Raw genomic sequence first — 14,050 nt, 5'->3', positions numbered from 1 at the left:
ATGTAAGGGCATAATCCATTTTCTCAGGGGTATACAGGAGTCCAGGACTGAACCTACACATAACTAAAGGATTGTTATTTGGGGGAAGAATATGAATTATACAGTTATTACAGGAGTTTTAAACTTTTGCTTGGATAAGCTGAAATTGCTACTGAAACATTGTACCAACCACAGGTTTCGACGTTCAAATCAAAGCCGGTGATTTTGGCCCTTCTGAGGAATGGTGTTCCTAGAAACGGTGTCTGTCATTGTTCATTTTATTCTCTCATAAAATGAGAACTATGGATCATGTGAAGGCGTAAGTGTCAAGTAAAATCTATGTTCAGTTTGCAAAGAAGTGAAATTGTATACCTTATATAATTTCAGGCCGAATGTTAGAGCTTAGCATGCCATACAGTCGATTCTATGCACACAAATAAACCATGGTTTATATATGTATGGCCCTTGAAACACATTTTTCTGCAGTTATAGAAACAAGGAGTCCAACTGTACATGAGATGGGAAAATCAGCTATATGTAATCATTCTCTTCTGCAGTAGAATTAAAGACACTTATAGTAATGGACTAGGCAGAACTAGGAGTAAATCACTGCCAAAGACATCAACAGTTTTCACTTTTACCGTTTATCACTTAGAAAAATCTGCTTGCTGCTTCTATATTCCTCTATATGATTTCAGAGAAAAATTATATATGCTGCTTCTCATTTCATTTTTAACAGTTAATTGCTGCATAAATACATGGCATAAAGAGAAGCATGGACATTTTATAAAACTAGAATGGTTCTGAAATATTCAGTTGCCTCTTTATTCACATTTCTTATGCAGCAGATACATCTGAAAGACCTACTCTGAAGTGACTCTTTCTAAAGGAGGGCAAAGCTAAATTTGCCTAGAGAGGGTCTGAACCGTAAGTTTAAACGCCTCATCACTTTGAAGGCAACAGAACTGACATTTATTGCTGTGCCATGTCGAACTACAGCCCCACCTCTAGATAACTGAAGACTATATGGCACACAGATGCTTTAAGAGCCTTCCCTGGAGCCTTCCGGTGCGTATCATATTATCTGTTTAGATGATAAACTCCTGGAAAGGCCTGGACCTGTACATTTTTCTGTGTTTTGTGTAGCTCTACTCTTTACGGTGTTTGAAATGATCATCACGATTAATCCATAGATAAACTACCCTAAGGAAGCCAATGTTGCCTGCCCTGCAAGAGCATGGCCTCAAATGTGGCATAAATACCATTTGCTCCCCGTTATTTACAGTGCCTATTATGGTTCCCCAGGGAGCCATGCGTTCCAACACCTAATTCATGGGTCACGCAGGGGAGATGAGCACCGACTTTATTGGACTGTGAATTAGGCCACTGATACGTAACACCCCCAAAGACTGCAGGCTGACATTATATACATATATATATATGTATGTGTATATATATATATATATATATACCTCTCTGCCTCCCACAACACCTACCTGTGCTATCAGTCCCCGCGGAACATCAGTAAACCCTTGCCAACTCCCTGACCAAAGCCACCAGCAGAATCAGCCAGAACACGGCACTTCACTGCTGACCATCTGTCAACGGGCTGTTTCCATTCCAGTTGTCACCCCCCCTTTGTATCATGTTATCCAAACTTCAGCTCTTGCAATGTTAAAAACCAAGGTAGAGTAATGTATCATGAATTATCAAATGACATCACACTAATGTGATTTTCCCTGTCTACTGCTTTCACAATAATTGAAGCAATAGTGACTTTTCCAATGAAAAAGAAACCACAAAAAGCCCTGAAAAACATCTAGGTCATTGCTGGCAGTAAGACTAAATTTATTTACAGTATGTCAATCTTGTTGTTCTACTTAATTTGATGGTATGAAAGAATATTTAATGACACAGAGCCATTGTGCATACCAAGCCACACGTGCCTCTGGGCAGTGCACCAATTAATCGCATGGTCATTGTTATAACACTCTAGACACCGATTTATAACTAACCCATAGGACTTCAATGTAAATTGGTGGATGATTTTCGAAAGGTGAATGCATAGGTAAGTTTTACCATTTGCTAAATGTATATGGTTTCTCTTCTTTGGTATTTATACTTACATAACGTCACTTTCAAATAACTTCAACTGGGAAGTGGTAAATTAGCTTCAGCATCTAACTGGCTGGAGTAAACATCCCATCTGTAAAGCCTTCCTGGGCAAGGGGCTTCCTTCCCATTTGTGGTTAAAAGGACACGGAAGCATAAAGAAAAACAAATCCAAAGGGGGAAGAGAACAAGAAAGAGACTTGCCAAAGGAGATACATATAAAATGTGTTGTACTGCCTGTTAGAACAGTAAATTCCTGGCAGGGCTCATGCTGATACCCTTCTCTGTGCTCCCTATAATACTAAATTCTACTTCCAATATTTTGATATTATAATTGTGATAAAATCTATAGACAAAATCTCCTAAGAAACAGAATAACTCGCCATGCTGCTGTAGAACACTACCCTTCCACGTATCACAACATACAAGTTGAATTCTGATTTAATGTCACATATGAAAATAAAACTAAGTCTAATTCTCACCTGTATTGGGTTTGCATGGCAAGGGTTTGGTAGCGGGGGTCTACAGGGGTGGCTGCTGTGAGAAGCTGTTGGAAGCTTCCCCCATGTCCGACAGAGCCCATGCCAGCCGGCTCCAAGACGGACCCGCCACCGGCCAAGGCTGAGCACATCAGTGATGGCGGTAGTGCCTCTTTGATAACATATTTAAGAAAGGAAAAAAAAGTTGCTGCAGCACAGAAACTGCAGCCGGAGAGAGGAGTGAGAACATGTAAGAGCCCCAGCCCTGCAGCCCCCAGGTCAGTGAAGGAGGGGAGGAGATGCTCCAGGCGCCGGAGCAGAGATTCCCCTGCAGCCCATGGTGATGAAGACCACGGTGAGGCAGGCTGTCCCCCTGCAGCCCAGGGAGGTCCACGGGGGAGCAGATCTCCACCTGCAGCCCAGGGAGGTCCACGGGGGAGCAGATCTCCACCTGCAGCCCGGGGAGGACCCCACGCTGGAGCAGGGGGATGCCCGAAGGAGGCTGGGACCCCAGGGGAAGCCCGCGCTGGAACAGTCTGTGCCTGAAGGACTGCAGCCTGCGGGAGGGAGCCCACGGCAGAGCAGGGGCCGAGCGCGGAGTCCTCCTCCCCCTGCGTAGGAAGGAGCAGCAGAGACAAGGGGTGAAGAACCGACCCCAACCCCCATTCCCCGTCCCCCTGTGCTGCTGGGGGGCAAGAGGGAGAGAACGTTGGGACTGGAGTTGAGCCTGGGAAGAAGGGAGGAGTGGGGGGAAAGTGTTTTAAGATTTAGGGTTTTTTCTTATCATCCTATTCTGATTTTGATTGGTAATACAATTAAATTAATTTCCCCAAGTCAAGTCTGGTTTGCTCATGACAGTAACTGGTGAGTGATCTCTCCCTGTCCTTATCTCGACCCACGAGCCTTTTGTTCTATTTTCTCTCCCCTGTCCAGCTGAGGAGGGGAGGGATAGAGCGGCTTTGGTGGGCACCTGGGGCATCCAGCCAGGGTCAACCCACCACAACACCCCTGATATTCCACCTTCCAAAACATTTATACTCCCAGTAGTCTACTCATGAATTACAGCAGCAGTTATTACAATCAATACTGAGTAGCTAGCAAATCTATTTAAGGAAGTCTCTACAATACTTAAAAGGCTTAACATCTCTGTTTTAATCAATCAAAAAACCTAATCTCTGTTTTTCTGAGTAGTAAAATCTACTCAAATTACATTACATGTATACACACTTGCACAAAAGAAATTTTCAAGTGAATAAGGGAGAATCTCTCTCAAGCTGCACTGAACTGTGAGTCATGAACACTTTCAACAGTCCACATTCACTTGTTTTATCTCTTTTTCACAAAGGAACTAATTTCAGCCCAGAACTTAAACAGATGCTTAATACCCTGCTGGGTTGTTCCAATACAGCCAGAAAAACAACTGCGTACTCTGTGTCATGTTTGAGTTCCATATTCACGTTCTAAAAAAAGGATAATGAACTTCTAAACATTTCCCAATAAACGTAACTGTATTTTTAGGCCTTCCTCAGCAGGAATATTCTACAAGCTCCAGATATGTCAATCAAAATTTCGTATTAAATTTTACCTTTTAATGATTTAAATCTACTGGACTAACACAGAGTACTCAAGGTTGACAGCGTGCCCTCTTTCCTGCTGAGCATGAATAGGTGAACACAGAAGCTTCTAAGGCTATCTTGTAATTCTAGCATCACCTCTATATTCTTGGCCTTGAAGTATGATGCCAAAACTGCTTAAAACAATAAGATGAGGATTCCCCAGCATCAACCAGGAACTTCAGCTTGTTTCTGAGATGAAGCAAGCGTGTGGAGTCAGCTGGGAGCAGGAACGAAAGAATCTAAGAAGTGGAAAAAGGGTAGGGGCAGAGATGCGTAAGTGCCTGCTGATTTCAGCCAACGTACACAGTCCCTATAGGACCAGTTCAGCTGGCTTCAAAAATGAAACAGCTGGAACCCCCTGCCTTGTACAGATGTCCAGTTCAGCTCTTGACTGCTTCCCAAGTCAAGCGAGGTATGTATCTGACACACGGTTACATCTGCCTACCCAATGTATGAGCATGGAGAGGACCACGCCAAGGAATTACTTAAAAAGAAATATCAGACCTTCCAACCAGAATCCAAATTACTTCATGGAGTGTGACGAAATCAAAAGAAAAGGAGAGGAAACGGATGTGTGATGTAAGACATAAGATGTAATCACAGAGAGGACTACTAGAATGCAAATGGGCAAATTAAAAGCTTTATCTTGTTGTTCTATTTCTCTAATGATTTTTTTCAATTCTTTTAACTAGACTCATCTTTACTACAGTTCAAATGGAAGGGTCACCACATGCTATTCATACCAAGCAAAGCTCAGAGATTTCTAAAGACCCATCTTCATAAAAATACACACATGAAGCACTTAAACAACTACAGCCTCTTGAAAAATATTCATTGAGAAATGTAAGTACCTGCTGTCTCCAAGGGCAGGATCCTTGGGTTTAGCATCACTATCATAAACAAAACGCTCTTGGGAGATCACTATGACATTGTCTGTAGTTTCATTTCCCAAGATAGTGATAACAGGATAACCCATCTGTAGTGTCCACTGATCCATTACTTCTCGGATATTTACAGATTTTCCAACCCTTTTTAAAGCCTTCAAGAAAAAAGAAAAGTTTCAATCTGTTGAAGCAATATCATCATCCAACATATAAAGCTCTTTTTTTTTTTTTTTTTTTTTTTTTTTGGTCCAAGAGACCATAATTAGTTTTAGAGGTTTAAATAACCATCACGCATGCACACACAGACATTTACACCCAGTACACATACACTAGCTAATTTAAACCAACAGTCTCTGTATATCTTAAAAATAAACATGGAGCAATCTTGCCAGAGAGGAGAGTGACAGTCAGAAAGTCATGTTTCCCACATCATTCAGGCACTTCTGCTATAACAGAAGAAACAACCTGCTTTACAGGGTTTTAACAAGAGCACGGAAATACTGGGTGGCTGTCTCCAAAAGATATTCTTGACCGGCTAAGGTTAAAAAAGACTCCGTGTTAGTTGATCTAGGGTACCTACAATAAAGCATATTCAAAGGACCGGATTTCTAAAAGCACGGAGTGTCTCTGTTCTAAAAATCAAATGACTAGTTATTTGAAAATACTGTCCCTCATGTCTAAAGTGAGGCCATGTACATCTAGATATCCCCAGCTCCTTCATAAACTGCACCTGTCATAACACATGGAGGATTAATGTGTTCATATTTGATACCATTTGTCAATAAAAATGCTGTTTTACAAGTGGATTTTCATCTGAAACAGAAAGAGATACTATGGCATCACGGGAGATGAGACTGGGTATTAGAATGACAGGCATCATTTGTTCTTCAGCGACGGAAATGTCCCTAGCTGCCGAACGGTCCTAGATCACAGACTGAGCAACTTTTGATGAATACAAGCAGAACCCAGCAAGAAGTCTTTAGAACTGAAGCTGCAATTGCAATGCATTAGGAACAAAGCAGCTGGCAACAAACGTGCTTACAGGTAAGGCAAACGGAATTATTAGCCTTAACAATAGATTTGAGCATACAGTATAGCCGTAGTGGTTATGGACCAGAATAGAGTCTCATTTTTGTTCTATTTTATTAGCTGTGGGTTCTGCTGTTCTTTCAAGACTACATTCATCCCTCTGACCTCCCATCACTCAGAGCTGTCCCAAAGGCTTTAACAGAGGAAGACACCGGGTGAGAAGCAAGAAAGACTTTTGCAGTGGCATTCAACTTCAGATTAAGACACAGGTTTAAGAGCCTGACTGCATGTTACATGTCTCAACTCTCATTAGCAGTCAGTACAGACATAGGACTCAGTTCAGTTGCTCACACATAGGTGGCTAATGTCATTTGACCTTGACCTGCCACTCCAAAAGAGTACAGAATTCCCCACAGAATTTGTGTCAAATCAATTAGACCCACCTGAATGTCTTGAACACCCTACTGCACCTAATCTGGCACTACTTGCCTATATTTGAACAACTACCTCAAGTCCCTAGTCAACAGTTGGTGGTTCAGGCTCACTACAAAATAATTGTGTAGTGGCTAGTCAACTGAATTGCTCTCTATGCTCTGCTGACTATATTGTCTGGATTTCTGGGACTCCACTTGTTCCTACTCACCAAGTGTCAAATGAGATGTCCTGAAATATTCAACACATTCTTGCCGAACTGGTGGACCTACAGCAGGCATGCTTATCTCATGTGGCAGGTACGATAAATTAAGGTAAACGTTGTTGTCTATGAGCAGGCAACCGAATCCAGCCCTCATTGACAACAATTGGAGCTTGGACACCCAGTTATATGTATATACCTGCTTGTCTAGGTAAATGCAGATGTCTTGACCTCCACCTGACTCCTAGCTATGGTGTCAATAGTTACAACTAGATTGTCATGTTTACACATGGCTTAGGTTGGTACTTGTGCCCAAACTCCCTGACTGTACTCTACACTGCCTTGCACTCTGTCTTTTCTCTGGAGTGCCCAGACTAGCTTTGTAGGCACAAAATTCAGGCATTCTTGGCTCACTTTATGAAAATTAAACTCTGCCCCTATAGATCCCTGGACCGGGCTCTGGAAACTCAAGCCAAGCTTGAGTGTAGCGACCAAAGGGAACATGGACGTAGCAACTATAAGTCTCTACAGGATGCAAATGTTACACTAAATAGTTATCTGTTTACACCAAACTTTAGAGCTTTGATAGTTTTGTCCTTCACACGAATCATAACTCCATACAAAATCCCAAACACACCTGATGTTAAATGCCAAAGCTCAGCACTTTCATGTGTTTTCCAGCTTATGGGCCTCAGCGTGCTGCCACTAAAGTCAATGATAGCAGATTCCATGAAGTGTCTCTTACTGCACATCAGTGACATAGCCCAGTCAAGGAAATACATTCTAACATAACAAAGGATAGAAATGCTGCTAGAAACATATTTTAATGTTGCCACTATGTTAAATCAAATGGAATTTCTTTGCATCAATTTTTATATTTGCTCTGGTGTCTGAAGATCTCAACATGCACTACTCACTGCTAACCTCACCAAGAAAAATACCACAGTAAATTCCTGCTTCTCCCTCAGTGCAATAAGTTAAAGCATTTTACCTTTGACAATGTGTTCCAGAGATCATTTCTGGCTGCATTGCCATACTTGTGAATGGTTAAATAGTCCTACAGAAACAAAATAAAAATACAAATCAGTATTACTATACACAAGCCAAACAACTAGATCTGTGAATCACTGTTATTAAAAGTTAAATCACACCAGTGTTTGCATTTGTCAGAAATCTAGAAATATACATTTTCATCAAGGGAGTAAATGAACAGTTTCTTAAGCTAGTTTATAATGCAAAAATTGTTGCTAAAAATTTCATTTACAGCATTTAATGCTTTTCCTTTTCTGGGTAAGTCACTCCATAAGCTAAATATTTTGAATATACATTGAAAATATCTGTCTAATCTCAGTAGGGGTTCCTAGGTAATTCTCGGCAACAAAAGGAGAAGTTGCTGAAACACAGTTCCAGTTGCTATTTTAGCAGGTCATTCTGCGTCTAGTGTCACACATTTGCTCACTCAGATGACAGCTAGATTTGTTACAAAAGACTTAACTGAGCCATAGCCTACCTGAACTACAAACTTATCTAGGGAGATCCTGGCGCTTCAATGTTCAAATACATCATACGGGCAACTGGGGCTGTAACAAGTTATCACAAAGGGTCTCCATGAAAGGGAGCAGCGGCAGAGGGGAACAGGAACCCAACTCCGTGCTTGTGCACAGGTACAACATGTGTGTTTTCATGACATATGTGACTCATAGACTCTGAGGAGGTTATAAAAACTGAATGCTTTCACTCATTCAGCTGCAGTTTCAACAGCTGAGGGTCCATTCTTCTCCCATAGCAACTAGAAGGATAATTCCTGGTAAGGTACCATCATATTAAATTAACTTCCCAAATTAATAGTTTAAGCATATGACTAGGTTAGGTCTGGGCCCTTCAGACACAAAATGCTTCCAATTTTTAACAACATCTGGAGAGACAAGACTGTTAGTTTCCCACCATCCTATGTCCCTGGACAACAGCTCATTCAATTACAGAAGTGAAATTCAGCAATGATTATTTGAATAACATACATTTCATGCATTTTGATTGGAAGAATTAAGTGAAAAAACACATCAGAGGTTGTAAATCAATGGGTTCTCCTGCATTTGAATTTCTAACATCTTCACTTTACACAATGGTAGGAGACAAACCCTAATTTACAGCACAATGATAAAACTGGGACAAATTTGCTGACTCTGTTATCTATGCTTTGTGTGAAGTAAGGTACTTTGGGAATAATTAGTATTTGGAAAGCAAATTTTCTGATACACAAATTGTAGCACCTGTGACAGATTTAGCTTTTGTCAGCCAACTCATAGTAGAACAGGCAGCAACTCCCATTTAATCACAGGCTAGGAAGGCTAAATGAGAATACTGACTCTGTAAATGCAGTGCCGAGTCTTAATAATGTCATGAGACTAACTTGGAAAAAAGACAGTATTATATAGGCTGCACCTATAGCACACTGTGCTTCCATTTTGCCTAAAAATACAGAATCATTTAAGGCACAGTGAAATATTCAATAGCTTTCAAAGCTAAAGAAGTTGAATTGCAAATTAAAAAGCTAAAATAGGAATAAACAAAAGTGGGACGAGGTAAATAAATAACAACAAATACACATGTGCATTCTAAGTGGTACTAGAAAATGCTGCATACTTTGGTCCTTCTGAGAGCTGCTTTCAGAATCATTACACAGCAAAATAAAATGGGTGGAAAACTCGAGGATTACTCCATCCAGGCAATAACCCTGTTTACCAATCTATCATTAGACATTATATTTGACTTTCATATTTTGCGTTCGGAAAGACTGCAAAAAGGCCCTTTTCTTTTGTTTTTTTCTCCCAATACACAGATTGGGAGGTTTAGATGTGGCTTGTCACTCAGCTAAAAATTTATTACCCTCCAATCTATCATGTTGATCATACAAAGGAAAACAAAAGGTATCTTAACATTTACAATGAAGTAAGAACATACAAGTACAGTCCTGGTACCATACAACTTGATCATCCGTTTCTTCATGATTTCATAAAAGTTGAGACCATATACATAGCATCAAACTAGGAGTGTTATCAAAAGCATACTACACAAAAACCAGTCCTAAGTGACAGTGTGCATCAAAATGTGCTTCCAATAGTAAATCTACATTGCAATCCAAAATCTGAGTGCACTTTCTAGAGGCACAAGAGCAAAAGGTTACTGAACCAGGTCCCATCAAATGTCCTCATGTACCAGTATCTCATTTTCAGCAATAACCAGCAGCAGACACCTAGAAAGGGTATAAAACAGGAGAAGCATACAGTGATAGATACTTCCCCAGTATGCTCTCCCATCATCCAGCACTTCATGGCACAAGGAATCCTGAGCAGATTAGTATCTTTGTATTTAGTAGTTATCTTCTGTGAATTTGGCCAGTTGCTTTCTGAACCCATATAAATGTTTAGCATTTGCAACACCTTATAAAAAAAGCATTTCTGTCCCGCTTTCAGCTGGGATGGAGTTAATTTTCTTACTAGTAGCCAGTATAGTGTTATGTTTTGGGTTCAGTAGGAGAAGAATGTCGATAACACACTGATGTTTTCAGTTGCTGCTCAGTAGGGTTTGTACCAAGTGAAGGACTTTTCAGCTTCTCATGCCCAGCCAGCGAGACGGCTGGAGGGGCACAAGGAGTTGGGAGGGGACACAGCCAGGACAGCCGACCCCAACTGGCCACTGGGGTATTCCATACCATGGGACGTCGTGTCCAGTACATAAACTGGGGGAAGTTGGCCTGGGGTGGGGGGCGGATCACTGCTCGGGAACTAACTGGGCATCGGTCAGTGAGTGGTGAGCAATTGCATTGTGCATCACTTGTTTTGTATATTCCAATTCTGTTATTATTATTATTATTGTTATTACTATAATTATTCGTTTCTTCCTTTCTGTTCTATTAAACTGTTCTTATCTCAACCCACGAGTTTTACTTTTTTTTATTCCCCAATTCTCTCCCCCATCTCACCGTGGGGGGAGGGGGGCAGTGAGCAAGCAGCTGTGTGGGGCTTAGTTGCTGGCTGGGGTTAAACCATGACAATTTCCCACTTCAGTGGTCTGTTGTGTGAAGATACCCGTTTCAAACATCTGCCCATCTGCTGGTCTCATCTGCTGCTCCCCAGTTCTGGCACTAGAAGACACAGTGCACTGCTGTTCCCTGCTTCACTCTCCCTAAGCCTTTCATGCTTTTACACACCTGCATCATATGTGTCCTCATACCAGAGCTTGGTTTTATACTGAGAACACCACCAGAACCAACCACTGCCAGCTGTGCTGCAAAGTTACATTTTGATAGCATCATACAAACTGTTAACTTCAAAGCTAGCTAGAGTTACCATGACCCAGTCTGAACTTTGTTAGCCAAATTATCAGCCTCTCTTGAAGTACCTTTCATGGACAGGCACTCAACTTAAAAAGGAGGAGAAAAGGCTTATACCTATCAGTATCAAATACATCCCAGGAAGCATTAAAATAGGAGCCAAAGATCTATACATACCCTGCTTGTCTGTTCTAAGGATGGAACATGCAGGAATATAATCCATTTTTCCTCCTGGGGACCCATATCTAAGTCTTAAGTAGCTTGCAAAGGGGCAGAAGACACGTTCCCATTCACTGTAATTTTCCAGGGCAGGAGTGTTAGCCACCCCTTCGCCTTTACATTGAACAGAAAAGAACCAAAGCGAACAGAAGAGACATGCAAGCCAGAGAACGGAAAAGGAGGATGACACTGAAAACACAGCTGCCTGAATCTAAGCTGCGCTCAGCACAGCCCCAAAGGAGGTAAAGTGACTTAAAGCCACTTTCTCATAAACACATATGCCCAGAGCCCTCTGGCTGCAAGGCTGCTTCCCATCAGAAACTTGCAAGTCTATCACCTACAAAAGCTGTCCATCAACTGGAGTATGCTGGAGCATGAAGATATGTTTCAGCCAACTTCCTGACTTTCAGCTATAACCCTATGGTATGTGTGAAGAGAAAAGATGGCATGAAAACCTCTTTAACAACCCAAGACTCAAGGGTGGTCTTCTGCAACTCCCTTTCTCCTTCACTGTAATGCCGCCTCTAAACTTTTTCGTTGTCATGGGGAAAGCAGAGAGTTCACAGACCCTAGTGCAGTGTCACTCAACGTGAAAATTAATCAAACACACGCACAAAAATGGTCATTTGGTTTTACATTTTCAGCAAGTATCCTCTTGTAATATTCTTCTTAATGTCTTCATTAAAACATGAAGGCACTCTTTGACAAAAATAATTACAGAATATGATCCCTTCACCTCTACCAACAAAAAAAAATTTAATCACTGTGGTTTTCCAACATGAGTTTTAGTAATTTTTAACATCAAATAAATAAATAAATAAATCCAGAATCTGTCACGTCATGAAAACAGTCCAATTACCGCACAATCAAAACCTGAGATCTTGCAAAAAATCCCAACAGGTTTAGACTATAACATAATGTTCTGTCAAATAGTAATCTTAATCTACGCCCCCAAAATTAAAAGGCTCAATGCTTTTGAATTGTTTTATTACTTGAATACTGAAGCAGATAGCTTGAACAGTAGTAGAAATAGAAGTACAGCGAAAAGTGCCAAACAATTTTGAAAGAACTTTTGATAATGCTGTATTGATTAAGCTTGCAGGCCTTTTATTGGAGATTACTTAAAAGGAGAAAGTCTTTCATCCCTTTGCAATCTTAGTTCTCTCAGTACTGCTAGGGATTGAGTCTCTTGGTTTCAAAAAAATGCACCACACCACCATCCAAACATGATAACACTCACAACTAATAAAAGGTAGTGACTGATAAATGCAAAGAGGTTAAACAAGTGTAAAGGGGGAATAAGTCTCCTAACATGTATCTTACTTTCAGGGGAGACTTCAGTTCTATAACCAGGAAATGAAACATCAATTCTAGGACCAAACTCCTTTCTTAGTTTATCTGTATGAAGTTGACTGGTTGGCTGAAGGAACAGCTCCCGACTTATACGAGTGGTGCTGAAATCTGAAACAGATTAACATTGAATAACTTACTTTTTCTCCTAAAGATAACTGGGAAATTCCACTATATAAGATGAGCAAGGAGAAAGCAGCAAAATATTTTGGCATCAAATTCTTGTGGCTGCATTCCTCTGAATGCCCTCATTTCTCACGGCTCAGGAAACAGCAGTCTTGCCTCTACCTCCCTCTTTTGTATTTCATTCCTACTCCTGGGTGCACATCCTCCTCCCTTCAGCCTACAATATGTTCTTGATGAACAGTTTTATACATGACTGCTGTATCTCACCGAAGATTTAGAGCTACTAATAAAAACATTTAGTTCAGGTGGAAATCAGGCTCTAAGGCTCTGGCTATCAAATCCAGCGTGTTTGTTTTCCCAGAAATTTGTATACTTAACCTTAAGCCACCAGACACCATCTGACAGATGCTGACTCACTGACTATAACATGCCACCTTTTTTCCCCCCGTTCCTTCACACTGCTAACATCAAAGTTGCTATCGCATATTATCTTGACATTGCCTAACATTCAAATAAAAAAGCTTGGGCAAGGGTCAGAGGGAGGAAGGTACTGCATATCTTTGCAATGGTGAGTGACAAACAAGAGGGAGTGAGAACCAGTGGTAAAGCACTACCAGCAAGCTACAAAGAAGTGAAGATTACTGTAAGAGAGGAAGACTACCAAATGGAAAAGCTAAACCAGCCAACCAGGTTTGCCATATTTTTCAGCTGTACAACAGACTAACCCTTGAGAAAGAGCGTTAAGGAAGAGAAGTGATCACCCTCCTGGCTGGGCAGTCAGACAAGCAGCAGAGTACATAATAAGCAGCAGGTAAATTCACCTTGTTGGTCATGGTAAGCATTGTATAAGGCAAATCAGATGGGGGTTAACTCTATTTGTGTCAGAATTCATTTGTACCAGTAAGTCAAGCTGCAGAGCTACCTCCAGATTGAAAGCACAGCTGTGATCAGACCACTTATCAAAGCAGTACTGCAAAGCCAGCTAAGGAAAACCTTGGAAACTGATTTTTCCAGGTCAAGTAAGCCAAGTCAGGTAAGCCAACTTCTTCACCTTCTGCACTAAGAGTGCCCAAAACTGCTTCCAGGCAGTCTTGTCAGAAACTGCCAACCTACAGAATATACTAGTGTCATGGAATATATTTTAACTTTCATGAGTGAGTTCTACCAGAGGATCAAAAATGTTGCTATCCTTCCCATACTTTAATCTACTATTAAATGTGTTCCTCCAACAAAAAATGAAGTTACTCACTGGCCAATGAGCCAAGAATTAAACTAACTCAAAAAGCGTT

At 41.0% G+C, this 14,050-nt stretch overlaps 1 protein-coding gene across 1 annotated transcript in view; it reads right to left on the bottom strand.

The window, feature by feature from the left end:
* TRHDE (thyrotropin releasing hormone degrading enzyme) overlaps positions 1-14,050 on the bottom strand; it is a 222,066-nt gene that overhangs the window by 72,181 nt on the left and 135,835 nt on the right. The window contains exons 8-9 of the mRNA XM_049792005.1: positions 7,725-7,790; positions 5,038-5,225 (exon numbers count right to left, since the gene is read on the bottom strand). Coding sequence (XP_049647962.1) covers positions 5,038-5,225; positions 7,725-7,790 — 254 coding nt within the window. The remainder of the gene's footprint in view (positions 1-5,037; positions 5,226-7,724; positions 7,791-14,050) is intronic.

The sequence above is a fragment of the Accipiter gentilis genome, chromosome 34 (assembly GCF_929443795.1).
Source record: "Accipiter gentilis chromosome 34, bAccGen1.1, whole genome shotgun sequence".
In the NCBI taxonomy this organism is placed as follows: Eukaryota; Metazoa; Chordata; class Aves; order Accipitriformes; family Accipitridae; genus Astur; species Astur gentilis.
Note: the sequence above shows the minus strand (reverse complement) of the source record. Positions and strands in the feature narration are given on the sequence as shown.